The sequence below is a fragment of the Aspergillus melleus genome (assembly GCF_016097325.1).
Source record: "Aspergillus melleus strain CBS 546.65 chromosome Unknown contig4, whole genome shotgun sequence".
Classification (NCBI taxonomy): domain Eukaryota; kingdom Fungi; phylum Ascomycota; class Eurotiomycetes; order Eurotiales; family Aspergillaceae; genus Aspergillus; species Aspergillus melleus.
In genome coordinates, this window is record NW_025763373.1 from 2,215,170 (window position 1) to 2,242,960 (window position 27,791).

Here is a 27,791-nt window from a genome sequence, read left to right on the forward strand (position 1 = left end):
CGAGGAAAACTTCCCCGTCAAAACAAAACCAGCAGAATGACCTCCCTCTGGCCCGATCTCGCCGCGGCCTCCATCTCCGCCTCGTTGATTTCGCCCGTCATCGCTCTGATCGGTAACCCTAACTTCCCTACCTCTAGTGTATACACTACGCTATACACCGACTAACCAGTAGCTAGACAAGTCTCTCATCCCTAAGAATAACTCCCCCTCTCTCCCCGCAAAACCCAAACCCCCCGTCTCCTTCGCCCGTCCCCTCGGAATCGTCTGGACCCTCTACGCGACCACCTACACCGTCGCTAATACCGGCGACTCGCTGTCGTCGCAAGTGCAATACCAGCATGCCGCCCTACTAGCCAGCGCCACGACCGTCGCCGTGAACGTGCCGCTAGGGATTTGGAAAGATCTACGATTTGCGCAGCTGTTCGCGGGGGGTGCGACGGCGGTGACGACGGCAGCAAAGACGGCGCAAGAGGCCGTCTCCACGGTGTCCAAGGAAGTCGTCGGGAAGGAGATCTCGAAGATGGGCATGCGATCGGGCACACGGAAACCAGGTGTAGGAGGAGGCCGTCTCGCCACGGGGGCCTTTTTTCTACGCGACGTCATCACCATCGTCGCCTCGTTCACGTTGGCGCCGCGCTGCGCAGAGTACCTGTCCACGTCGGGGATGTTGGACTCCGCGTCGAGCGAGACCCGCGAGGACCTCGCGATGAAGATAAAGGGGGAAGCGCATCCGCATGAAATCTCGCAGAAAGCGACCATCATCGCGCAAATGGTCATCCCCGTGTTATCGCAGGTCGTCGCCACGCCGGTGCATCTGGTCGGGCTGGATAGTTTCTCAAGGCCGACGGCCAGCTGGGCCGAGAGGATGGCGTTTGTTCGGAAGCATGTGCTCTCGACGACGGTGGGACGGTGTTTGAGGATTATTCCGGCGTTTGGGGTGGGTTGTTTGGTGAATACGGAGTTGAGGTTGTTTTTTGCTTAGATTTCTGTTTGATTGTATGTATATAGAGTTACGATTATGGACTTCTTATATCCTCCATTGTATTGGTACCAGCTGTACATCCCAAGTCCTAAGCTCATACGAAAGAAGATCGATTAAGTCACGACTATGAACAGGGTTCACAATGTCATACTCATTCGCCATTGTCATGTCTATACTAAATACTCCAATTCCAAACGAGAGAGCAAGAAAATCAATCACGATCTCCCATCCCCCTCGCCCTCCCCACCGCCTCTCGCATTCCCCGTCCCAGCACCCCCCGAAGACTCCCCTCCTCCAACGCCATCACGCCCGCCATCGTACATCCCGCCGGCGAAGTGCCCTGGTCGCGCAACTCGGCGGGACTCAATCCCCCCTCTTGCATCATGGCCGCGCTGCCCTTCATGGCCTGCACGACCGCCATACCAGCAACATCGCGCGGCACCCCCGTAGCCACGGCGGCGTCGATCAGGGCGTCGCAGATAATAGCAAAGAAAGCGGGCGTCGATCCACCCACGGCCGTGATGGCGTCGATCTGCGACGGGCCCACGCGGATAGTCTTGCCGACGCGGGTGAAGATTTGCTCGACCAGGTTGAGTGTCACTTCGTCTTCCGTGGAAGAAGATGAAGGGGACACTTCAATAGCGGTGAGCGATTCCGAGACCTGCGCCGCGATGTTAGGCAGCGTGCGCACGATGCGCATCTCTCGGGTCGAGTCGCCGAGGGTCTCGTGCAGCTGCGCGGTCGTCCACCCGGCCGCCACGCTGACCAGGAGTTTCGATTTCAAGGCCTGTGCTAGCGCCGGCTGGGATAATGCCTGCTGGATATCGGCCGGGTCGATGGCCAGGATGACCACGTCGGCGGCGGTCACGGCGGCCACGGGGTCCCGCTCGACGGTGAGCTGGGAGTGCTGCGGGAACCGCTGGGTCAGGCGCTGCGAGGAGGTGGCGCTGCGGACGCAGGCGACGTAGTGGGTGAATGGTAGCGCATTCTCCGCGGTAGTAGCGGGCGGGGCGTGGAGGAGACTGGTTAAGATGGATGTGCCCAGGTTGCCTAGGAGGGGATGAGGTCATTTTTGGTGTGGATGCGAGGGAGAGACTTACCGCAGCCGAGAATGCAGAGGGTTGAGTTGGCCATGACTATGTGGATTGTAGTGGGAGGGGGTGTGTAACTTGTTACTGTGTTACTAGAGGAATTAGGCGTAGTTAAGAGTAATAGTTCAAAGAGTACAGAGTTGTACAGTGGAGAGAAGTAAAAGAAGACGGAAGTTGAACCGACGCGGGGAGATCGGGAAGTCACCCGTCAGGAAGCCCTAATTTATACTCCACTATCCAGTACTGTTTAGTTACAGAAGATAAGGTATAAACAGGTTAAGTCATGATCGTGTCTCATATTCCTTACTATCTGCGTCCTAGCGTTCCCCGCATTGCACTAGTTGTCTAGTACTCAGTCCTCCATCCCAATCTCCGCCACAACTCCTTCTTCAACGCCAGATATTCCTCCCCCGTTCGCCCCACCGCGTCTCGGTTCTCAATGGCCCGTCGCAGCAGATACGCCAGACACTCGCCCATCTTCCCCCACGTCGAGCACTTGAACACCTCCGGCGTGCCGTCCGAGCCCTTCATCTTCAGCAGTCCGAAGCTAACCGCGTCCGACATGCCGTGCAGCTGCGCAAATCCCACCGGCACCGTGGGCAACCCGTCCTGCAGGCGCTGGCGATGCAGCTGATGCGCGCCCACCACGCTGGCTTGGTTGTGGCTGGCCAGGAAGAGATTCACCGACGGGAACGCCTTCCGCGTCCCGAACTCGCCGATCTCCTGTCTCAGCGCCCCCCGCGCGATCGTGTCGTAGGCATGGTCCGTGTCTGCCTTGGTGTCGTGGATCAGCGACCGCTTGTCCGATGCGATGTATGCCCCACGCACTAGCTTCAGGCCCAGTGTGAACCCTTCGCGCTGCGCTGTCTCTAGGTGCTTCGCCAATGTGTCTGGGGTGGACTTGAGATATGCCTGGTAGGTGTTGTAAACCAGGGCGAATCCCTCCCGGTTGTACCGCCGCATCAGGTCCAGCGTCACCCGTAGAATTCCCGCTTGGAAGTGCTGCGACTCTGCGTCCACCAGGAGACGCACCCGTCGCGCCTGGCACTTGCTTCCGATCTCCTCCAGGGCGTCCAGCATCTGTTTGGGAGGGAGTTCACCGGCCGAGAACGCTTCGGTGACGGAGGGTCCGGCTCCGGTCAGTCTGTCGAGTAGTTAGAGACTATCCTCGAAAACGTAGACCTAGGAATATAGAACGGAGAGAAAAGGGAAGGGAAGCATACTTCACGGCCAAATAATCGCCATCGCCCAGCAAATCAATCGTCTCCACCGTTCCCTTCCGCCACGCCTCAATAGTCGGACAATGCTGCGCCTTCTCCTGCGATAGATCGTTGGCAATCCCCAGCCCGTGCGACGTGTTGGTCTTATGATCAAACACCGTCTCCTTGGCGTAGGTCAGGATCGTACCACGGAACCCGAGCTCCTTGAACCGCCGCAGCGTCACCTGCGTCTCGGCGGGATTCTCGCCCGCGCAGAACTGCTTGTAGAAGGTCTGTTTGAGGATGCCGTGCAGGAGCGGATTGCGGTCCACGTCCAGCAAGAGTCCCCGTCCGGGCTGCGTCAGGATGGACAATGCCCACAGCGACGGTCCCAGCAGGTAGGGTTTCGAGGAGATGGCGGCGACGAGGAGGGAGCGTAGAAGGACGCTGTTGGGGAGGGCGGCCAGCGGAGGGGTAGAAGAGGCAGAAGAGGAAACGGAAGAGGAAGAGGTATTCGTGTGGGAGGAACTGACCTCCAGGGTCGAGCCCACTCCTCGGTAGTGTTGCCAACGTCTCCCCCCGTCGAGCTTATACAGCACCGTCGGACTCGCCCGGGGAAGTCCCACGAGGCCTGGCCGGGGAGTAGTGGCTTTCACCAGTAATCGAGCCATTGTGTATGTGGAGAGAATTGTGGTGATGATTGACCTCGACAAGTTGGGGATGACGGGGAATCTATAAAAGCATCGACCATGGTCCTGTCTTATCAATTTCCCTTTCATACCCCGTGGCGATGGTCGACCATCGGTTGCTCTCCCGGCCGTCGGTCTTTGATATCTGGATCCGGTGGGAAGACTCCCGACTGTCTAGATTCCTTCAGCAAGGATCTTATGCCTACATCGAGATATGGAATCCCCAGAATGATCTCCGCCGCGGGGTTCCGCCCCGTCGTGCTCTCGGCTGGCATGCCGATGTCTCGTGGCTGTCCTATCTTGCCCCGTGGTAAGTGAAGTAACAATGAACTATGTAGTATGTATGTGTCCCTTCAGATCGCTTCCTTACCCCTCCTTCTGACAGACCAGACCAGACGAACATGGCCTCCGAACTCTCGACCACTGCTCCCTGCCCCCTTGTCCAGACCTCCGACAACGGCATCTCCCCGGCCGCAAAGGAGGTTGTGGTGGGAGCCGCTGGGGGGATCACCCAAGTGCTGATTGGCAAGTCTCTTCTGTCTCATTGAGCTTAGTCTTACTAACATGTATCCTGTCAGGTCAACCTTTCGGTTCGTATCTCATCCTTGCCAACCCTAGTGCCTGCTGCCCCTAACCCTAACATGACCCGATTTAGACATTGTCAAAGTCCGCATGCAAAACCGCGTCGATGGCGGCGCGGTTCATATTGCTAGGAATTTATGGAAACAGGAGGGCCCGAAGGGGTTTTATAAAGTATGACCTGTCTACATTTAATTTGATATAGTATAACTATATCTCGCAATGTGAGAAGTACCTAACGATCCAGGGATCTCTCGCTCCGTTCGTAGGAGTCGGCGCCTGCGTAAGTGATCCCATATTGAAGCATCCAGCCCTAACCATTCATCCTATTCCAGAATCCAGCCCTAACTCAACCCATAACCATGCATACCCATACTCATACCACCTCCTCCATACTCTACACTCCCTGCCTACCTCCCACCTCACCCTTCTCACCCTCCCTCAACTCCAAAACTAACCCCAAATAGATAAGCATAGTCTACACAACCTACCACCTCGTGACCTCCACCCTAAAATCAACCCTCTCAATCCCCACCCTCACCACCCCCCAAACCTACCTCTCCGGCGGCCTCGCCGGCCTCACAAACAGCCTCGTCTCCGGGCCCATGGAACACATCCGGATCCGTCTACAGATGCAATCCGCGAACCCGGCAGAACGCACCTACAATGGGACTGCGGACTGCGTGCGCCAGATCCTGAGACGGGGTGGGTTGCGGGCGCTGTATCGCGGACAGTCGGCGACGGTGTTGAGGGAGTTTCATAGTTATGGGATTTGGTTTGCGGTTTATGGGGCGTTGATGGAGGGGGTGGAAAGGAGGGAGAGGGATGGAGGTAAGGCAGTGGAGGGTATTGGTACTGGCACTGAGGAGGTGCAGATCCCCGGGTGGAAAGTCGCGGCGTGTGGTGCCATCACCGGCGAGATCCTCTGGGCTATGAATTATCCTTTCGACGTGGTCAAGAGCACCATGCAGGCGGACGGGTTCGGGGCCCAGAGACGCTATCGTGGCATGGGTGATGCCGTGCGGCATATCTGGCGTGTGGATGGCTGGCGAGGGTTCTTTCGGGGACTGGGGCCGACGTTGGGGAGAGCGGTGCCTGTGTCGGCGGGGACGTTCTTGGTGTATGTTCTCTCTTGTTTTCCCCCTGGATGTGGTTTGGTTTATGTTGTTGGGTGCTGACTTGTTTAGGGTTGAGGCGGTTCGGAAGTCGCTGTAGAGGTACAGTAAGTAACATACCTCACTCGTTGTGTGTCATAGGGAAGAATTTCAAAGACATCAATTCCAGTGCTGGATCATTCCACTACTTTCTCTTATGTACAAACCAACCATTCAGCATCCTCCCTATCAATATGCAGACGCCCGTCAGCAGTGCTGGGCGGTTTTCTCCAACTCATCCACGTAGAACCCATCCCTTCATCTGAACATCTGAACTTGAGATCGTCACCATAACTATGCAGCAAATACCCCCTCAGACCAAGTCAATCAACACAAATTAAACCCAACCAGGTATACAACAGTAAAAATAACACAATTGCAATCCAAACGCCTTTCCTCGCAGATGGGACTGAGCAGCGTATAATATCAATGGAATAAGAATATAACGCAATAAGCCTCTGTTGTAACAGTCGTGAAGAACGCATGCGACCGAGCATTAGGTCGGCATTTCAAATGTGCCGTTGATGCCGAAGAATTGGAACCTATCGAGACAGTTAGGACATCTTTGGAACAGTATTTCTTGACTATGAATACGTACCAATCTTCAACGTTCAGTGTGGTCGGCGCTGTAGGCCCGCTGCGAGAGCTGCTGCTCCAGTTGTCATCCTGGCTAGCTGCATCAATTGGGGCCCCGCTGATGGGAGCATCGAGCCCCTGCATCGGCCACGTGTGCTGGTTCTCCAGCCCAAACATCTGCGGTTGTTGACTCTGTAAGCCAATCCCCGGCGGCATGTTCGAAAGAATCTCCGGACTTCCCTGCGCCCCGGACAGGCTCCGCGACGGCAGCGGAGGCTGCGACATCATAGACCGTTGGTCCATGGCCTGCGGCTGCTGGAGATGCGGCTGCATATGGAGCTGCGGGTCCACAGTGTTGGTCTGCGGCGACGTCAATTCCGGGAAGATGGCGGTGCCGTCGGGGAACAGCTGGTCCGGCTGGAAGTTCTCCCAGAGCGAAGGGGACAGGTTGGGCGAGGTACGCGTGACGAGGAAGAGGTCGGGTGGCGTGGCAGGGAGGGAGAACTGCGCATTGAACGGCGTGGTCGGTCGGGTGTTGCTGCGAGAATTGCCTTCGCGCGGCGCCGTGGGCGACCCCTGGGGCACCGTCAAGCCGGGCTGGCCCATCTCTCTGGACGGAGTGAGCGCCGGGGTCTGCGGGCGAGACCGCTCGTACGAGACGGGAGGCGTGGGCCCTCCGTTCGGCAGTCCCAGGTCCATATCGTCAAATTTGCGCTTCGGCGGATCGGGCCTCCTAACAGGTTGCGGCTGGCTGGTGCCGTCAGGTCGCACTCGCTGATGTCTTCTGCCCGCAGCCTTCTGGAGACGTTCCTCCAGTACCTTGTTCCCGAGAATGGATTCGAACAGAGTATGAACCATCTTGGCCACCAGCCAGGATTTAGAAACGTCCTTCAGCGCTTGCATGCAGATGTTGATTCTCTCCTGACACGTTGCCACCACGGAGGGGACGGAAGATCGCATTTGATAGACGTGCATAATCAGAGCCGAGAACAAACTATAGACACTGTTCATCGAGTCAGCAGGTCTGGTCATCGGTGTGCAAGGCATAGATCACACTCACATGAAGGCCGGGGTATATCGCATCTCTCGGTGATTCTGCAGGTTTTCGACGATCGAAGTAATCATTCCGGCAGCTTGGAAAGCAATGGTACGCGACGGATACGCCATCTCTTCGACCCGATAACTACTCGGCACCGAAGAAGCCGGGGGCATGTGGGCTCGATGCAAAAGACAGAGCGTCGTGCTAAATTGGGTCAGTAGGCGTTGCATCGACATGCGAGATTCCAACTTACTAGTAGTTCGCGTGCAGAAGAGCGGCCCAGAAGTGATGTCGCTGTCTTTGCCAACACACCTCCTTGGGACAATTCTGCAGCCAATCCGCCAGAGCCATATCGGAATGGGTCAGATCCATGGCGTTCATGCGTCTCGATTTCGATGCCACCGAGTACTGCTGCGACAGAACGAGACCCATGATCTCGCAAAGCTTGACGTATTGCAGGAAGAACTGCACGTGAACGGGGTCGGGCGGATATTCGGCCGCAATATCGATCTCGTCTTCGATAAAGTCATCCTCCGTCAACATTCCCACGTCCGAGTCGTCCGTATTGATGCCAATCGGCCGTCCCAGCGCCACTGCTACGGACCGGTCTCTAGTGAACAATGTCCACCAAATTCGTTTCCATAGCCTTTTATCCGGCTTCGTAAGTTGCGAGGATTCCACGCTACATCAGTTAGATCTAGATTTCACGATCTCAACCCTAAGAGGGATCATACCTTCGGTGCATTCCTGAACCCTGTGCGACAACCATCGCCACTCGGGTCCAGTAGAAGACGTTTTTGGTAACATCTGGATCATGTCAACATTCATCTGATTGCATAAGTAGTGATGAATTCGAAACACACCTTCAGGGCCTTCCCAGTACCAGCCCAGGAGAACCAGGGCCTGAACGATAGTAACGCGGTCGTCTTCGTAATTGGCGTCATACAGCGCCTTGGCTCGCTTGTAGAAGGTCATGGCGGCCGGGGTCGTCGACCCGTTTGCATCCATCAGCTGGGGATTCGTGCAGACCCTGGACCCCGCGAGGAGGATTGCCTGCAGAAGCAGCAGCGAGGGCGGATTTTTGGGATCGCGATAATGCCGCATGAAGCGACTGCGATTGACGATGGGAACCACGGGCGCCACCCATTGGAAGTATGCGTCTACCAACTCGTCGCACAGCGGTTTCGGCGGCAGCAGGAAGGCACCGCGTTGGTGCAGAATGTCCAACTCCAAGTTATCGAGTTCGGTGACTCGTGATCGTGACCCCCGGATATTGGGCGGCAGAGGGTAATGCACCACGTCCGTGGTCCCATGGCGATCCTGCACCAAGAGCGACAGATTCGACGACTCGCCTAGATAGGCGACGCGACCGGCTTCCTTAATCGGGGCCCGCGCGAACTTGGGCTTCATAAACTGGGCGTAGGCGTTGTTGAGATGTGCCTCTTGCACGGCCTCCGTTTCCGATACGGCCTGAGAAGGCATGCCGTCGACGATTTGATTGTTCCGGTACCCAAAAGCATCCTTGCCGCTATCTCTCGCCGGCGTCTCCTGTTTCGGTTCGGGTTGTTCGCTGCGCTCTTCGCTTCTGTATCCAAGCACACATCGTCAGCCTGAGTTCGACCGGTCGCGTTTCTTCGAGGCCATGACACATACCCGTCAACCTCCTTCGGTTTTGTCTGATTCTTCTTGCGTTTCGGCGTGGGAATTTTACATTCAATCGAAAAGGCTACGCAGTTGGTGCAGGGAACACCTAAACTGGCAGCATCGCAACGTACCTGTGTGAAGGCGATGATGGTCAGTGATGGGATCGATGCGACCGGCGGGAAAAGTCTTGGAAGCGACCGAGGAGAAGGATCAAAAAGATCAACAATAAGGGAACACAAGAATAAATAAATAAGATAAAACAATCATACGATATAACAATGATAAGAAAACACTTACTTTTCGAGCATGGCAGGTCTGCACCACGCAATCCAGACAGCAGTTAGCATCACTCATCGATCGCATGAGCTGCACGAACGGATGGGCCGAGGTGCCGAGGCTTCTCGCCGTCGCGTCCACCTCAGGACACCAAAAAAAAGGAGAAACGTACCTCACAAGCGCGCGACGCACGTTGTCTAGATTAGATAAAACAACGATTAGCATTTATAAGTTGACACTTAAATCCCGATTGAATTTGTTTGGATTCCGAATCCGCCTTCCCGTCAGAACACGCAAGGTGTGCGCCTCTGGGCTTCAGGCCTCGACTGAGAACCCCGCGACCAACTGTTCTCCTCCTCCTCTTCCACCACCAGCGCAGCCTTCTCTCTTCTTTTCCTGTCTATCTCTCGCTCGGAATTATCAACACACCTTCTGAAACTCATCTGTCCGTTTGCTCCAGTACGCACGGTAATGCCGGAAGTGCCCGTCGAGCCCGCAGCACTCGGCGCTGGGCTGGGTCTGGAATTCGTAGAGTCGGTGTGAATGTCTCCTGCTGTGCTCATGGCCAAAAGGTATCCATCCAGAGAAACGCGATGTAAATAACGTCCGGAGCGATCGAAGAGGGCGGGTTAAAGGGTCCGGGAATGGGAGTAAGTGGGGGAGTTGAGTGGTAGGGAGTGATGAAGTTCAAACCCAGAAGAGTGAATTTAAAAAAACGCAAAAATCCCAGAAAACAAAGATAGGAATTGAGGGGAATAGTCAAGTGCAGGCACGAGGAAAGTTGGCGGAGAAGCAAAGGGAAGAATGGAAATGAAGAGAAAGGGAAGAGGAGTTGCGAGGGTGAAAATACGCCGGGCAGATCCAACGATAACGACGGCGTCAGGGCTCTCAGGAACAGGTCGGCGGGGAGTGGCAATAGTAGTTAACAGCTTAACAGTTAATATTATCAACGAAGAGGATCGTCTTGGTGGAGAAGAAGCCTTGACTTTGACTGGAATCCCGGTCCAGCCTCGCCAGAAAGGGTCCAAACGGTTTATAAATCGTGCTGAGGTCGTCGTTCAGTTGTTGCCTTTTTCTTGTTCTTGCTAGGGACTCCGTGCTCTGTACGGTCCTCCGCCGTACTCTCCAGGAAGCACTCTACTACAAGTCTACAGTACAACTGCTATATTACATGAAAGCCTCCTGCACGGCGTCCTCATCCCGGCCGCGTCCGTTGCTTGCTTCCATCTCCTTCGCGGCACTTTGGTCCTTAATATCACTCGGGGAGGATATCGTCTGAGGAGGCACCCCCTGGCATTTCCACCTCCAGTGCTGGTCGCCGGTTCTCCACCGGTGGACCCGGTTGATCCGAATCCACTCGTCCGTTGGGCTTTATGCGCCCCCAATTATGTTGCCCTTATTTCCATCAGGAATGTGCTCCGTGGGTAGGGTACCAGGCGCGCATGCCGTCGCTATTTTCACGACGGGGAACAATCTATCTCAAACACGTAGGCAGTTGGTTCTCGGGAGATCAGATCCAAGTCCAAGTCATCTGGACTTTCGACCTGAAACCCTCTGCGATCGTAGATCCGCAAGCACCAGCGAGAGACGGTCTAGTTTTTAGGTCGGCGGAACTTTCGTCCCAAATCTGTGGGCGCGCGAGGAACTCAGCAAACTCACTTAGGTTTCCTGCTAGTTACTGAGCAAGTTAGCTTGGGCTCGCCTCGAAGGTCCTCTTATGACTCTTTTCGGAGTAGTCCTTCCTCTCTAGTCCTTTGGTCGGGAGTCTGGATCGACTAGTCCTCGACCACGGACTAGGACGAAGTATGATCCCCGGGCTCCTCGTGGTCACCGTTTACTGCATCTGAACCCCGGATTCGCTCTTCACTTCTTTGTGCTCGGGATGCATACGACGAGACATCCTTCTCATCTCAAGCATCTGACTGGTCCAATTCTGGGGACTTTTCTCCGACGACGCTGGTGCCACGCGGGAACTCACGGGACACGTCCCAGTCAGAAGTACTCGTAAAGTCAGTCAGCCAGTAAGTAAGCACACCGTAAGTCAGTAAGTAAGGATTCATGACGGAGAAAGAAGGAGACAGAGAACCTATCAGCCAAGTCGGACAACTCGCAATCCATTCCCCTCCGGGTTTTAGGCCTGTTTTTCCCCCGCACCCGAACGTCAGTCGCAGCCACCGCCGGCGATTCCTGTGCTTTGCTTCTGTGCCTGGGCGGCGAATAATAACTTGATAACACTAATACTAACACTAACCGTCAGTCTAAGGGAGCGAGGATCCGCGTGGTAGGTTCCCCGCATTGGCAGCGTCTCTTCTGGGGGAGGTAACTCTGGAAGCTTGCGAAACGTCATGCGGGAAGCTCGTGATGCCTCGGTAAAACATCAAATCTGCTGTGCACCACCTGCTATAAATAAAATGTACTGTAAAAATTATTAGCAATATTGTATAATAAACACACACAATCTGGGTACATGCTTCTGCCTGAGCGTCCGACAAGTCTGTCAATGATCGCCCTTCGCGGGATTTTCTCCTTGTCCAGATGCATGTCCATGCATATACACCGGCGTACTTCACTCGCCTCCGATCTCACTTCTTCAGCCGTAGACTAGACTATTATTCCAATGCAACTAGCAATTCTATATCACACATATACATACATTTCATTATGGCTGCCCGCCCCACGACTCGTCCGAAATTCGGTCATGGTGGGAGGCTAATATACGATCTATTCAAACCAAGGCCTGCCTACCGGGCCTTTTTCTCATTCACCCCGTCAGTCTTTCCAGGGGAAGCACCCTCCGCGGTGCCGTTGACAGCGTTCCGACCGAAATGTACTCCGCTGATAAAGGCCTCGCTTAGGAACTCTAGTCCTGCCACAAAAGTGCATAGGAAGCTGGCGATGCAGAAGTGACTGATCGTCGTGCCAATGTCCAGCCAGGACCCCTCGTCGCGCACCATGTAAAAGAAGTTCAGCGTCATGACGTCCGAGATGGACATCACCACCATGAAAAGTGCGCTGGGCGCTACTTCCAGTCGGCGGTTAAGGATGCCAAGGTTGGCACTGATGATCGCAAACGGAATCAGCAGCTTCAAGATCAACAACGCCCCCTGGCTGAACGGGTTGAAGATCGGAATGAGCCGGTTGACACTGTCCAACGAGAACGAGGAGATGGACGCGATGTTGCCCGTACTGAAGAAGGCGGATTGGAGAAGGAAGAAGAAAAAGAGGGCCACGCGCGCGTCGGACAGGCTAAGGGCCCGGTATGGGTAGGCTTGGCCCTGCACGATGGCTGTGGATTCCGTACCAGGCTTCTTAGACACCTCCGGCTCTTTGCCTGGCCCCTGCTCCTTGGCAGGAGGCGCGGCGGTGGTCTCGTAAACGGCATGTTCCAGCCGAACCCATGTGATCAGGGTCATGCAGAAGACGAAGTAGAACAGACCCTCGTAAGAGATGGTCAAAATGATAAAGGTCGGAGAGAAGGTGAGGAAGATAATCATCAATCGGTGCAGGTAGTGGCTGTTGGGGTAGAGCCGGTGGAAGAACGGTAGAGAAAGCGAGGACACTAATAGATGACACGGAGATGTTAGCACCAATCCCACGGGTCGCTTAATCCTGCACTTACCCAGCACAATCCATCCAACCACCTGGTTCCCCATGGGAAGACCCTCCTTAGCCTGGAGAGAGGTGGCACTAGACCGAGTAACGATAAGGGCAAGCAAGATCATGCCGAGCTACGGAAAGGGTCAGCAAATCGATCTGTGTCTCCCCGCAATAAGCCCCAGGGGGAAGGGGTCTGTTCGTACCTGAATGCCCATGATTGTCCGCGAGCCGGAGCTAGTGGCAGACAGTGCTGAAGTTCTACTTTGCCGCAAGATACTGTCTTCGAACAGGAGATACAGAAAGCCGGTGAAGAACATCAACAATGCCCCGTATGTTCTACCGCGTCCCAGGATTAGCGATCAAACATATGGCAACTTCACCTCCGCGACTCGTTTCACTTACATCGTATTAATGTCTTCCACCTTATTGGCAGGCAGCAAGGTAAAAGTACTCATCAATCCACAGCCAATAGCCCACGAGACAGAAAGCAATTTGTTCGTTTTGACAACCTTGAGGCCGTAGAACAGGGGCCAAAAGGCTCCTAGTAGAAAGCAAACCGTGTAGATCTCGCGGTGGAAATAGGATTGCACCTATCAGAGGCGCGATGTCAGCAATTTATTCGATCAGCAAAATCTAGCGCAACTTACCAGAGCCTCCAATACACCCACAAACGCAAGCGACTGCAAAACAAATCCAAGGACACCGCTGGCAGAACGGATATGCCCCAGGAGAATCTGTCGGCCTGCGACCAAAGCTTTGCGACGAGCAAAAACTTCCTCCCAGAAGTAGACGGGGAAGAGTCCGTAGAAGTAATAGCGCCAGGAAGATCCCTGGTACAAGAACACTGAGTAGAGCGCGACAAGGATGGATGAGAAGAAGATAGTGCTCGCCAGGGTCCGGTTTGAATCGGAGGTCCCATGCAACACATGGAGATCGATGACCGTTGTCAACGCATACGCGATCCAGCCCAGGTAGCCGAAAGAAATGATAGTTCGCAGGAAAAGCCAGTCATAGGTCTGTAGATAGCGTAGCCCCTCCAATGCCGTAACCAACAGCGAAGCGGACAAGTCAATAGACTCCTGGTACAGACCGTTGGCATTCAGAGCCTTAATCTGCTCGAGATAATCCTCGACGGAGGTTTCGCCGTCATCCGCGAGGGGTTCGAATTGCACATACCGCAACACCGAGGCCCTTTTCTGCTCCTCCTTCACGCGATACATTTCCAACACTTCTTGCGTGTTTGCAAGGGAAGCGAGCGCCTTATCCTTGGGGCTTGCGTCCAGATAGTCCAACGGCAACTGACCGACGGAGTTGGTTGGGAAATCCAGTCCGACCAGGTAGGCCATGAGCGCGGCAACATCGGCCTGGGCGACGTCATGGCGCTGAATCTCGTCGAGTCCGTATTCGGACGAAACGCCGTCCTCGTGTCCCGACGGAAAGCCATCCTGCGTGTATCTCGGGCTGGCGACACCGGAGCCCCAAGCAACAAGAGGTGTTCGCGTGTTATCGGGATGACCGTCCCCGTGGCTGCCCCAGTCGCTCATGCCATGATCGGCAGTGAAGACAAACGCCGTCTTGTCGTCCGCGTAGAATTCCTCCACCAACTTGGTTATCTCCTGTACCCCCTTGTCCACAACCTTGACATTGTGCAGGTATTCCTTCGAGTAGGGACGGAAGCCGTGGCCGGTGGTATCGAGACCGAGGAGATGTAGGAAGAACACAAGCTTATCGTCGCGAAGCCGCGCATCCAATTCGGGATCGGTCTTGGCGGATTCGAAGAGTTCCTTGACCTTATCAAAAACCCAGATATCTAGTTGTGTCGCATCCGACGTAAAGTCCTCGACCGACTCGCTGTACATTTCCGCATCAATCCTTCCCGGAACGCCCCCCTCTTGGAACATGGCCAGGATATCCGGACTGCCCCAACTCCATGTATGCCGACTGCGATTGAAGACGCTATCGAAATTGACCGGGTTCAGCTTCCATCCGGTGGTCACGGCAGACACATCCTCGTAGAGGCCGGCGATCAGCGCAACGTGGCCGGGTCTCGATTCGGTGGGCACGCGGGTGTGCGAAATGCCAAAGGTGCCGTGGGACAGGACGCGGGATCGAATAAAAGGCGCTAGATAGATCGGGTCGTCGCTCTCGGCCTCCGGGGAGGCATCTGGATCGGGGAATGGTTGGAATGCCTTATCGGCGCGCAAGCCATCGGCAACGAAGAGGAAGAGACGTTGAGCTGGAGCTGCGGCATCGGGTTCTCGCTCCACTCGATAGGACCTCATGCCACTCACGATCGGACTGACGAAGTATATATCGAAGATTGAATAGGCATATATGAGGTGGAATACCACCGCGAGGGTAAGAAAACCCACGCGGCCGAGACGCGCCATGATTTCCTTGGGAGGAAATCCAGTTCCAGAGTATAATGGCGACTGGATAGGGGAGAGACCAATGCCGGAGCAAACAAGAAATCCAAGCGAATGGGACAATTAACGGAGCATAAGAAAAGGGGGGGATGACGAAGAGAACAGATGGACAGGTAGGCAGGCAGGATTGTCCCACCGCTTGGAGTCGCAAGATGGCCCTACGGAGCACGGGGGAGTCTTGCGTGTTTTCCTGCGTGGCTCCGGGGAACTTGGGAGCTGCCTGTCCCACCCGCCCAATCACCGCCGTCCCAATGCGGACCGGGGACTACGGTCAGCCACGCGGCACAGAGTGCAACTCTAGGTACATACGTACTTGATTTTCTAGCCAGGTCGACAGCCTTCCCTTTCCGTTTTAGTGCTCACCCCTCGCCGCTTTTTGCTCACTGAGTAGACCTGAGCACGCCCTGAGCACGCCCTGAGCAGCCTGAGGCGATCACTGAGCACGGGGTGAGCGGAAGACTGAGTGCCCTGAGTGAGTAACCTCAATAAACTGCACCCCAACTAGCGGTCTCCCCCTTGCCCGTTGCTCCACTCCGAGTTCACTTTTGCCCGCCACACTCCCCAAAAAACCCAGCACTGCCATCACGAAAATGACGAATCAGGGAGGCTATTTTTCCTTCTGATGCCCACGACCTTTTCCCCAGGAGGAAATGCTGTACTATCGCGCTGCACCAACATGGCCAACATTGTTCTGGGCTTTCTCCGTCGAAAGACAACACAAGCCCAGATGTTCATGGGAGCGGCCCTGGATATCCCAGGAGTCAAGGGATTGTCGGAACACCAATTAACGCTAGTCTATTATAGATATATTTTGAATTTTGATCCCGAATACCTACTGGTAGAATGGCATGCCAATGTTTCCCCATCAAAATGCATAATACTGATTAAAAGAATAAGAACGTAGTGTTGATTATTTGTGGCTATCCTGGCCTGGAAGGCTTGCTAACTACAGTATAAAGTCATAACAGATTCATTCTAATCGGGTTAAATTCCTTACATGGAGCCCTATTCTTTCTTGTCCAAGCAATCTGTAGAAATTGCTGGCATGATAGTCGATACGTAGTACATGTGTCAGTAGACGTCATACGAAATATTCGCACGGAAATCACTGAATGATATCATAGCCGACGCATGATAGTATAGAGGAATCGTAGATCTTAGAAAGCCCAAACTGGCTCTTGGGATCCTCGCTGGTCTCCAGAACCTCGAAGTCCCTGAACAGAACCCACTGACTGATTTGTAAAATAAACCCCTGAAACAGAAAGATAATGCATCGAGGCTATTTAAACTCGCAAAGGGCGCTCCAATCTAGCAGTCTCGGTCAATCCCTCTCAAGTGAAAAGCCCCCAGTTACTTTCAATTTCTTCATGAATGGCCTGTCGAAAGAGAAGTCTTTTGGAATACGTTGGAAGATGATTTGCGGTTCGATGTATTTTACTTGGTCGTCGCTTCTGGTACCAGTTACGGGCCTTTGTTTCGGACAAGCCTTTGATGTTTGTTGCGCAAGGTAAGTGTAATCAGAGTAGACGCGGTGAATCTTCATTTTGTTGGTTTCGTTCATTCTCACAGAATTTATAGACGGTGCGGGAGAATGCCCGGTGTATCCGTGGCTCCAAGTTGGGAGCTGTGTTCTGAATCAAAGAGGTTACTTTAACGGCAACCTGTGGCCCCTTGTGTCGTCATAACCCCAATTAGTTGGTGACTTGCCTGAATTAATGCGCTGACGTGTTGTGCCTAACGGCAATATTCAGGTATCTACTATCGCTATGTAGGTTTTCTAGACCTTACATGGACCGCTTCACCAGGGGGACTTTGAGCCTCGGCGAGGCCAATGAAGGCATTTATGCCTGGGCTTGCTTCCTAGCCATTCCCTTATCTGGCGGCTGCAGAATTTTGCGCTGTGTTGCACAACTCCGTCAGCGCTCCGCTGATAAGAGCTATTACGCTTTTTCCTCTTCCCTGATTGGTACTTGCCCCTAGTTGCGTTCGTGGTGCAACTATGGTGAGCTTGCAGATGAGACGGGTAACACTTGTCTACATATGGTCCCATTTCCGCTAGGAATCTCGCAAAAGCTGGCAATGCTGAATTCAAGGATCATGATCATGGGTACATTGCTGATGCCGTTTCCACTAGCCAAGTGCTTCGTTGCTTTCTTCTCGAGCTCAATTGCGACGACTTGTAGTGAAAACGATGTCGATGGTCTCCAACTAACACTGCAGATTTGGTAGGAGGGATTTGTGGGTTTGATGCTGCCATACACAGTCCTTCTGGTGAATTTTAAGAAACTCTAATGCGGCAATGCTGGAGGGCGTTGGGTGGGACCTCGGCTTTGCAGGTGAAACAGAGAGAGAGCGATATCATCGACTGCGTCAGGCATCGGGTGGTGGGAACAATACTGAGCGAGCTGAAGAGATGTGGTACATGTACCTGTTATTGGCCGGCTGTGTTGGTTGAATACGTGGTCGAAACGCGGAAACAAGATCTCGCGTTTCGACATTAGACGGTTCGGTTCGGTGACAAGGTGGGACCGATGGGTTGAGTGAGAGCTTCAGATTGGGCTGGACCTTAGTTGAAATTATTATGGCCTCAGGGCCCAGGGGTTGTGATTTTATCCCTTTCTATTCTCTCGCAACTGGCAGGTTTTCCGTGACAAGCTGGCTGCATCATGACATACTCTTCTTTTCGTCCTTCCTCGCCGGCTGTTTAGATCCCATCATACGTACAGCGCCAGTGAGTACATCCTACGTTCTGGGAGGAAGATCTTGCTTATTCGTGCTCTTGATATTTCACAATCAGCCGCATTGTTTACTGACATTATTCTTCGGTTAATGCCATTCATTGCCCCCGTAATAGACGTTGTAGACTACGGGGAGCCGGTTTGCGGGAACCACTGTAGCAATACTGCTTTCCTGTAGGTGCTGATAGACATAAAGAACTCACGCGGACTTACTGGAGTAGTACTGTGCACACTGAGCGGAAGATAGGAGTAGTTGTAGTCTAGGCAGATGGTGTTATTTTAGCCTATTCTCAATGCTCGTTGTGGGGGAGACGCAGTTGCAGGATTGCTTCTTGTCACGCATATTGGCAGTTTCTTGTGAAGGAAGAGCTGCATCGTTCATGTGTCAAAATGGAATAAGTAGGCTCTGTGGGAAGTTTGTATCAAGGAGTAAAGAGTAAAGTTCGCGGGAAAAACGAGTGGAATGTGGGCTATAGCCTATGCCTATCACGGTATTACGCACATAGGGGCTATGAACTTTTGTCAGATTGGTAACGCAACGGTAAAAGCGTCTTGTATGTAAGAATGAGAACATTTGGCTAGTTGCACATTCTAGTGAGTGTGTATGCCTGAACGTTCCTGACATCGAGGTAAGGGGAAAACATTTCGCTATACCGTGGGTGTTGGCTGGCGTAATACAATTACAAGTGCGGTCTCCCGGACTGTTTCAATACACTGCGCCACAGGGACATACACTTCGTGTATTGAAGGGGCTTGTATGTACCCGTATGTTACAGATTGAGAAGTTTCACATAATAGCCAATCCAGCGGACTGGGCAATGGGAAACGATAGGATGCGCTGCTCCCAAAGGAATTTTTGGATACTGGACCACTTGACTGCTCATTCACGCTCTGTCGTGATTTAACGTTAACCAGGTCATTTAAGTTGTATCTGACCGCTTAGTATCTGGTCACCACTCTTGCTCACATCCAGTTTTGTGCATTCAGGTTTCTGCACCCCACAAGGTCTACTATTAGTGTTGCGGGCAAACCCATACCGCGATACAGAATATTTTGCTTTACTGACGGAACAAAACTACATCGAATAAATCGGTTTGCAGCAGCAATTGCCCAGTTGCTCATACTGTACCATTCCCCTTCCAATGTTCAGACACCCCTGGCCTCATTGATAAGGTCATGAATGCAAATATCATTTGTCTGATCGGGTGTGTGTACTCGGGTTTCTAAAAGGAATTACTATTTGCACGATATTTCACCGGATTTCGTGGATGGTTGGCCTTCCTTACTAGCGTGATGATTGAATATGGCAATAAGACACTGAATTCAAACCAAAATTATCGAGGGGAAAGAATGCCCGCCCAGCCTTTCACCCGAGATTGTCGAAAGATGCCCGGGTATATTTTATCCATTCAATACCCAACATCCGTAGTGTCACGGATGGATATGAAACATATAACTATGATGCTCGATCTATTAACCGACCCCTCCGGAAACCTGCGGGATCGCGCCCTTAGCGCGATCCCGCCAGCCAAACGGCCAGACGGGCCATACGGCCAATTTCTTCAATAATTGCACCCTCCTACTTCAACGCGTCATTATTCCACCACAACATGGCCAAATTCAATCAGGAAGTTGAAGATAGAATCCTCGCAGCTATCAGCGCGTTACGCAATCAAAAAAAACCGAATGTCTCAAAAACTGCGCGAGAATTTAACCTCAATCGACGAACTCTCGATGCAAGATGGAAGGGTAGAGTCTCTCTTGTTCAGCGAGCACCCACCAACTTGAAGTTGAATTCAGAGGAAGATAAAGCTCTCTGTCAATATTTAAACACTTTAGAAGGCTATCTCGTTCGTCCATTGCCTCGAATGATCGTGAATGCAGCCAATGTCATTCTAAAAAGGTCTCATACCGATTCAACAACTCCTCCGCCGGTAGTAGGAGAACACTGGCTTCAACGCTGGCTTCAACGCCATCCTCAATACAAAAAACAACGCTTTCGAGCAATTGAAATCGAGCGAAAACAAGCTCAAGATAAAACCAATATCGCTGCTTGGTTTGAATCGTTGAAAAAGGTCATCGAAATCAACGGGATTATACAAGATGATATATGGAACTTTGATGAGACAGGCTTCCGTATAGGAATGGGCAGAGATCAATGGGTAGTTACTCGAGATCTTCCTGGAGATAAGCCTTATATTGGTATCTCTTCCGAGCGAGAATCGATCACGGTAGTTGAAGCTATTTCAACCGGTGGATGGAGCGCTCCGCCACTCATTATTCTACGCGGGAATAGTATCATTCAAGGATGGTTTGACGTCACCACTATTGAAGGTCAATACTATATCGCTACGTCCGAAAATGGCTTCATGACAGATGAATTAGGCTTTCAATGGATTCAAAACTTTTGGCGTGACATTAAAAATAAGCGAAAAGGTCAATATACACTGCTTATTTGTGACGGCTTCGAATCTCATTGTAAGAAAGAGTTTGTTGAATTCTGCGAGAATCACAATATTATTCTATTCTTTCTTCCGCCTCATTCAAGCCATATTCTACAGCCTCTTGACGTTGGTGTATTTCATGCAATGAAGCACTGGCATTCCGAAGCAGTACTCAATGCAACATATTCGGGATGTGGTCATTTCAACAAAAATGAGTTTTTACATGCTCTTTCGACGATTCGCACCAAAACTCTTAAGAAAACGACTATCCGGCATGGCTTCAAAGAAACGGGAATATCGCCATTCAATCCAGCAATCGTTCTTGATCATCTTGCTGAACCTGCGCGGCCAGCAACTCCTTCAACGCCTAGCAGTCATGATATCATGTCAGTTGGCAGTACACCAAAAACGGTTGAGCGCTTCAAAATATTGCAGAATAAGATTCTTCATTTACATGATATTGAGCCTTCATTCTTACATGATGGTCTGAATAAGATCATTAATGGAGCAACTCAATTAGTCTCGTATGCAGAGACCATGCAGGAAGAGATACGACGCTATACAGAGCCCTCTAGACAACGTGCAGAGCGTGCAAAGGCTTCTAAACGTCGTCTTCGCTCTGGAGGAGTTGTATCAAGTCATTCTATGCAGTCAATGAAGCGCCGAGAGATGAATATCGATATTAGCAATGAAAAAAAGAAGTGGAAGCGAAAATATGCTCAAGTGCTTCCCGAACTTATTGACGCGTGTTTGGAGCGAGGAATCATTCAAAAGAAAATTCGAAAAGTGCGTCGGAAAGCGGAGGAATAGAGGTTTCATTTGTATTTATTTTTATTTCAATAGCTTCAATATTCGTTGAGATATTCGAGTTTGAATAGCTTCAAGCATTAAAATTGGCCGTATGGCCCGTCTGGCCGTTTGGCTGGCGGGATCGCGCTAAGGGCGCGATCCCGCAGGTTTCCGGAGGGGTCGGTTAATCTATAATTCTTTTATACCTACTGTGAGACGGAACCAGAAGCTCCCCTCTTGTGTACGCGTTGTCCTTACACATAGCGTTGACCGCCAATTTTCAGCTTCCATAGATGCCCAGATTCTAAGCCCCAATAATACGTTGACGTCTACAGTTAATCTTAAACCTTGGCCAAACTGAAACCGTAGCATGTCTTAACCATTTTTCGACGACGAGATAACCCGACTATTGTAGTTAGTATTTAGGGATTCTTCCCCTTTTGCCAGCTTTTCCCTCAGATATATTGTTAGCGTACTTTGCTCCAGTATACTCTTACCCGAGGTATTCCTTGTTGCAGTTCTGGCTCGCCAGGGGCCCACCGAGTGATCGGCCTTGGTTCACCGATCCGTTCCGACCTTCCAAAATAAACAGGCCCATTATCATCCGCTTGCAAGGGCTCCCTACTTTCAGTTAGCTATTCGGGTTTCCGCATTAACCAGCGTTCACATCAGGGAACCGTCAGCAACTGAGTGCTGCTGGAAATTAAGTTTCTGCCTCATATTGAGATCAGCAAGACGCTTTGTCAATTCTATATCGTTCCGGAAATCGAGTCTCAGTACTAATATCCGAAGACAGTATTGTAGGCAAGAGCCAGAAGCTACGCAACATAAAGCAGTCATAGTTTCGCGTGAGTGCCGGGGAATATACACATAACAAGTTGGAAGCTTGGAGGTGTGCGCGATCAGTGTTTGTCTTGGTATTTAGACTCAAGCTATATTCTGAGAACGGGGCGAATGGGTGGCACTCTATACAAGGAAAATCTTCTTTGTTAGATTAGAGAACCCCTGCTGCATAATATTTTAACATCCCGCCTAAGCAGTCAATGCTGACGACAAGGAGCTCTATTTGACGAAGGGTCCGTACAGTATAATAAGATGACTAACGAGAGCGTAAGGAATCTCGAAACCAACTACATAGCGGCCAAACTGGGCCTGCCCAGCTTCACCCGTAAAGGGGACTCTTCTGAGACTGCAAATCCCCCATAATACACAAACTTAAAGGTCAAACCATGTGCAGTATCGAAATATTCTGAAAGGTTGCGTTAAGTACAGCTCCACGTATCAACTACAGTTGTGCCACTCCTTCAGAGGAATATCAATTGTATGCTGGGCAGAATGGCTAATGGTCACTTTGAGTTGCAGAGTTTCTAATCTCCGGAGCCTCTTCATTGTTCACAGATTCAGGATGAATCTCATCGTATAAAGCCGATGCGTTGGCAGCCAGCACGTCGTTTCGAGTCACTGTGGCTTTAAGCCAGGTCAGTCTTCTTTGAGTAACCTTCCGGCAGACTGCTCTCAAAACATCGCCAGGCTCGAACTTCGTATGGTAGGAAACACTGAAGTTCCGGATGCTAGTTTGGTCCCCATATGTAGCGAACGTCCGGTGACAGAGCAAGGTCACCAGTGGCCAATACGAAGAAGACCGTTGGTCTCGCGGCACAATGGATATGACTTGGGTGGTGGACTCAGTTGCTGGCTGGTTGACTACAGTACGCAGGAACTGGTCTTCCAGGGTAACAAGGCTCAGGGTGCCAGGTTCTCCGTCTGGAATGGCTTCGGCGAGGGTCGCTAGGTCTGGGATGGGAGGCGATACGCAACAGGGGCATTCCGCAGCGGAACTTGAGGAATCCGATGGGCTGTCGGCATATCCTGGCATGATGCTTGGATAGAGTGATTGAAGAGGAGGCAGTAGGACTGGCGTCTCTTGACGTTGCAAAACGCGCTGCGACATTATTCTGGGACTGGGATATGATGAGGTTTGGAGATCAAACAAATTTCATGGCCCCCTATTGTCTGGTGCAACTGGTTTGACTTTATATGTATGTCAGAATCATGGTAAAGTGCTGGAGTCGTGAGACCACTGACTATACCGGAGAATGGATTTGTGGGTATAATTGCCCAGGTGGTTGTAGTGCTGTTCATCCGGATGGTCAACTGGGAGAGAGAGAACAGGTGTTCCAGGGCATTAGTTAATCTCAACGAGCCTTCCATCGGCCAAAAAGGGAAGTCGTGTCAGCCAAAATCGCCTTCGGTTAGTAAGACCTAGGCAAGCCAATAAGTAAAGTTGGTCGCAGTGTCTTTTCGCTCTACACTACGGCACTGGAGACATGTCTCTATGCACGATATATCTTGCGATTAAAGCACTCGTCGCATTCGAGTTGAACGGCGTCAGCGGCCGGGATGAAATAACACATGCACCATGATTTTGCGATCTCTTCCCACAGAGTCTCCTCGGATAGATGAATAGGTTCCGCCGAATCATGGCAATCCCGGAGGACAGCGGCCTGCTTCCTCGGATATGGCTCCTCACTCATAGGAACCCAGACCCGGGTTCTCGAGCGAGCAACCGTTCTAAAGAACAGATACATTAATCCTGCAGTATACTTTCAATATCGTGGGACTCGAAGGCCACCATAGGCCCTGTTCTTATTGCCAGAACGTACAAGATATTTATCCGCGCAATTACCATAAAGCATGGCTGTCACCTTCGCTTATTTCAAAGTTACATGTGATTGGCTTATAATTCTAACCATGGCGAAATATCAGTGACTCACAGATTATTCTCCGTTCTGGGTCAATCCTTTATACCGCGACACCTGCATTGGCTTGAATGATGATAAACCCTGTCCTTGCGCCCTGAATATCTGCCGCCGCCAGCATGCCGAGATTTGCTTTTACTATCTGCAATTAGAAACGAACAAGAAAACATATCTTCAGACTATAGCAAAGTTTATGGTATGTGAAAATCACAGCCACAGGGCCAGCGACATTGCCAAAAGCTGGATGCGAGATAGCACGTAGCAACGAATAATTCCCATCTCCAACTTGCCAGAGACAAATGCAATACACGGAAGCCGGCAATCTCCAAGGTTGGCTCATCATCACAGCCCCCCAACGTTCTGGAAAGCAATATTCAACAATGAGTTCGCTAGCACAGCCCGTTTGGCCCGAGCCTATCGCGCGTCTGAATCTTCGGCCATGCTGTCTTCATGATGGCCATTTCCAACAAGTCAGGAGACGGGGAATAGACGGACACTTACTCATGAGACCATTGCATTCGCAAGGACATATCATATGTCCTGTCAAAAGTGACCTTGCATGATATGATGTAGAGGGCTCTTGTGTCTACCCGCCCGTGGTATTCCGTTCACACCGAGCTTCTCTGCATTGCTGTGCAACTTTGGAGGGGGGTGACCTTGTCCCATCGTCTATCTGGGTTCCATCCAGGCCAGAAGAGTTGATTGTGTATACTAGCTTAGCCACTATCATTATAATTTAACATTTGGATTCTGCCCGCCTTGGTACTGTTTCAAGCGCGATAGGAACGGGGTTGACGGCCGACCAACGTGCAGGATAAAAATATGTCGAATGTGGATGGCTAATGTCTGTGCTGGCTGCTACAAGGCACCTAGTCAGCGGATTGGCATTGTAGCACGAGAGTGATAATCTTGGCGTTCAGACGACACGAAAGTCCGAGTCAGTGTCTACACCGTGCCAAACTGCATGCGCCAGTATCTGAGCCCTTGTCGACACTGCGGGCCACTTAGCCACGCAACGGCAACTCGGTGGATGAGTAAGTTCTGCAGCAGGGCACGACGCTTGATGAGTAGTCGATGCACCTCCGCATGTCGGATGCAGGCGATCTTAACCCGCAGTCGATGGAATAGGGCCAATGGTGCTCGCAACGATGACATTGAAATGGGTTCGAAATTCTTGGTCCAACACGGGCACCATGGTATGCAGTCCTATCGCCTCGAGGTAATACCATCCGTTCAGTCGGCAGGATTTTGGGATGCTAAACACACGCAGAGACAGAGCGTTCCAATCGCCGCTTTAGAAAGGGCCGCTAATTCCACAAGGTTAGCCGATGGCCTGGCGGCGCTCGGGCCAAAAGGGCTATATCGCCCAACATGGAACAAATACGTACCTCGCGCAAGACTTTTTGCGTCCATTGGTGCATGATATTTGACGTTGGGTCACGATCGCAGTGATCGCCTTTTGTTTTTGCTTGCCCGAGTTGTAATCCTGTCTCATCGGATTCCTACGCATTGCTTGGTCTAATGTTTTCGAGCCTATGGTCAAGTAGGTGGAACCCGTGCATCGTGTCGCCTAAATCTTCTGCTTCCAGATGATTCTCTCTATCAGCTTTTGTTTTGTATATGATAAACCACCAGAAAGTCGGCCGATGAAGCCAGAAACCTTGTTTTTACCCTCTCACGTGGATTCTGCGTCGGTCGCGTTTTTCTTTAAAATCTGGTTCGCAGTCTGCAGTCATACCCGCAGTGGGCGAAATAAACATTGTATCGACTCGCCCGATGCACTGATTAACTGCATACTCTTGTGCCTCATTAAGTCGTCTGCTTGGTCGATGGCTAATCGAACGAGATCAACGGATTGAAGCGGACCCGGAGTCGGCGTACTGACACGTTCAAATCATGGGCGAATCGCGTGGAAATGCGACTAATTTGTTGACCTCTAATGGAATCACAGGCCTCAAAAATGAGCTGTTCAGCTTCTGGACATGCACCCGTCATGGTGGTGCTTTTTAAGAGCAGAAAAGAGGAAAACGACCATCGAGACCGGAGCACCAGCACGCGGGATAGTGGTGGGGAGACTACAAAAGGGGAAGTCAGGTTATAGCGAGGGAGAAGGTGGCGGAGTCATGTGATGAGGCAATGAGGGATCGCACGTCGCATCTCTAACTCACTTCCTCTTACTGAACTTTTGTTCAATCTGCCAGCCACGTCCATTTCCGCCCCGTTGAGTATCTCGACAACTCGTTGCTTCATAGAGGCTTTGCTCGGGGATGATCGTAAGCCCCAAAGACAAGCCTACTGGGTTTCTTGCCCACTTTTGCTCAATTACTCATGCTGACGGTAATCGTGCGCCAGATACCCGAGCATGCGATGGATTGCCCGTTTCTCGCCCCCACCTATACCCGCCCCTTTTTTTGTCGTGTCGTCGCAACTGTCATTTCACGCAAGCCCTGTGTTCCCCGGAGCGAGAATGGTGATGGTTGGGTTTGTGCTCCTTCACCTTGAGGATTTCCGATCATTCCCGCACGCTGTAAAGTGCATTGCGTTCCTTGTCGGTTTCCTGCGTCTCCACATTGCTGCCCGAGATCTCCGTTCAAACGACCAGACCCCGTCGTCATAGCGCACCGATTCCATCCTCCGAGTCCGTCATGGTGAACCTCCCGGCGGGAGTGGATGGTCACATTGGGTTCTTGCCCGCTTCGCTTTAATCATACCAGGGCAGTGTTGCCGACGGTCAAACGGTCATTTTATGGCCATACTCACCTTGCTGCGGGGAACAGACCCATTATCTGGTAAAGGAGGTTGGATCTGCGCGGCTGGTCGCGGTGGGTCCGCTGGAGAGACAGGCTATATAAGGCCGGTCGTGTCCCGGTGTTGAGGAGGTAGGACCAGGTTTCTTACCAGCACGGCCCTTGGAGGCGAGCTGTGTCGGCCCTTGGAGGCGAGCTTCACTTCAGGCCATGGGCCCCGTGTTGTATGGTCAGCCCACGCCCTCTTAGAGCAGCCCTCTAAGACCCCCAGCGAAGGCAAGACACCTCTTCGTGGTGCTGGGGACTAGTACTCGTTCATCATCTGATGTATGAAGAAGCCAAGACCTGCCTTGACTCCTAGTTTACTGTACATACCGTACATTAGGAAGTTGTCGATGCTATAGGCCCCTTTTTCCCTATTTGTTTAAATTCCCATGCTCGTACTGTGCAGTAGACTACCATCCAGCCAGTGTTTGAATAAAGTGAAACCGACGTTATTCAGGCCCGCCATGTCACTAAAAGCAATACCACCATAGAAAATGCGTCGAACCGTCTTCCCGCGTTCTTGTCAAATCAGACTATGTAGCCGCAATAACAGGAGAAAATCGGCTTTTAGCAGGCCAACGAAACAAAGAGTGCACGCGTCCATTGGCGGCTGCGCACAGTTGCCAGCTGCTCTGCCACCGCTCAGTATCTGCTAATAAAGAACATTTCTCATTTTAGGACAGACCTGCTTGAGATAAGCAATTACTGTGTAGCATGAGAACCAGATGCCTTGAACGACTGACACATCAAAGTCCCCTTTAAGGAACAAACCCGACTCTACTGACGGAACGGGCAGGGCGGTCATTTTATCGGGATGACATATTCTTGCCCGTTCACTGTAATCGAATTGCGGGCAACTATACCTGAATCTGACCATATGGACATAAAAAGGGATCAACCCATATTGGAAGTTTCAGGATACTTCGAGCTAGCAGCGGAACTTTTTTTTTTTTTTTTTTTTTTTTTTTTTTTTTAAAAAAAAAAAAAGCAAACCATTCTCAAATTCCACCCCAACTG

General features: G+C 51.8%; 8 protein-coding genes across 8 annotated transcripts; 2 read left to right on the plus strand and 6 right to left on the minus strand.

The window, feature by feature from the left end:
- Window positions 1-36: 36 nt before the first annotated feature.
- Window positions 37-982, plus strand: LDX57_007691 (uncharacterized protein; the record flags this gene model as incomplete). Its single annotated transcript, XM_046089408.1, has 2 exons — window positions 37-112; window positions 177-982. The coding sequence occupies 2 exons, from the start codon at window positions 37-39 to the stop codon at window positions 980-982; spliced, it is 882 nt and encodes a 293-aa protein (XP_045945378.1).
- A 211-nt stretch (window positions 983-1,193) lies between these two features.
- Window positions 1,194-2,052, minus strand: LDX57_007692 (pyrroline-5-carboxylate reductase family protein; the record flags this gene model as incomplete). Its single annotated transcript, XM_046089409.1, has 2 exons — window positions 1,194-1,868; window positions 1,900-2,052. The coding sequence occupies 2 exons, from the start codon at window positions 2,050-2,052 to the stop codon at window positions 1,194-1,196; spliced, it is 828 nt and encodes a 275-aa protein (XP_045945379.1).
- Window positions 2,053-2,418: 366 nt separating this feature from the next.
- Window positions 2,419-3,943, minus strand: LDX57_007693 (uncharacterized protein; the record flags this gene model as incomplete). Its single annotated transcript, XM_046089410.1, has 2 exons — window positions 2,419-3,217; window positions 3,297-3,943. 2 exons carry the CDS (start codon window positions 3,941-3,943, stop codon window positions 2,419-2,421), a joined length of 1,446 nt encoding a protein of 481 aa, XP_045945380.1.
- Window positions 3,944-4,189: 246 nt separating this feature from the next.
- LDX57_007694 (uncharacterized protein) lies at window positions 4,190-5,755 on the plus strand (the record flags this gene model as incomplete). Its single annotated transcript, XM_046089411.1, has 7 exons — window positions 4,190-4,271; window positions 4,352-4,486; window positions 4,540-4,551; window positions 4,617-4,714; window positions 4,788-4,823; window positions 5,008-5,660; window positions 5,728-5,755. 7 exons carry the CDS (start codon window positions 4,190-4,192, stop codon window positions 5,753-5,755), a joined length of 1,044 nt encoding a protein of 347 aa, XP_045945381.1.
- Window positions 5,756-6,190: 435 nt separating this feature from the next.
- Window positions 6,191-9,316, minus strand: farA (CeGAL family transcription factor; the record flags this gene model as incomplete). Its single annotated transcript, XM_046089412.1, has 8 exons — window positions 6,191-6,236; window positions 6,293-7,273; window positions 7,331-7,513; window positions 7,563-7,991; window positions 8,044-8,116; window positions 8,173-8,894; window positions 8,963-9,084; window positions 9,251-9,316. 8 exons carry the CDS (start codon window positions 9,314-9,316, stop codon window positions 6,191-6,193), a joined length of 2,622 nt encoding a protein of 873 aa, XP_045945382.1.
- A 2,654-nt stretch (window positions 9,317-11,970) lies between these two features.
- Window positions 11,971-12,951, minus strand: MCD4_1 (Glycosyl phosphatidyl inositol anchor synthesis; the record flags this gene model as incomplete). The annotated part of the gene is made up of 1 exon (XM_046089413.1): window positions 11,971-12,951. One exon carries the CDS (start codon window positions 12,949-12,951, stop codon window positions 11,971-11,973), a length of 981 nt encoding a protein of 326 aa, XP_045945383.1.
- A 498-nt stretch (window positions 12,952-13,449) lies between these two features.
- MCD4_2 (Glycosyl phosphatidyl inositol anchor synthesis) lies at window positions 13,450-15,216 on the minus strand (the record flags this gene model as incomplete). Its single annotated transcript, XM_046089414.1, has 1 exon — window positions 13,450-15,216. The coding sequence occupies one exon, from the start codon at window positions 15,214-15,216 to the stop codon at window positions 13,450-13,452; it is 1,767 nt and encodes a 588-aa protein (XP_045945384.1).
- Window positions 15,217-22,562: 7,346 nt separating this feature from the next.
- On the minus strand, window positions 22,563-23,099 carry LDX57_007698 (uncharacterized protein; the record flags this gene model as incomplete). Its single annotated transcript, XM_046089415.1, has 1 exon — window positions 22,563-23,099. The coding sequence occupies one exon, from the start codon at window positions 23,097-23,099 to the stop codon at window positions 22,563-22,565; it is 537 nt and encodes a 178-aa protein (XP_045945385.1).
- Between the last annotated feature and the right edge of the window lie 4,692 nt (window positions 23,100-27,791).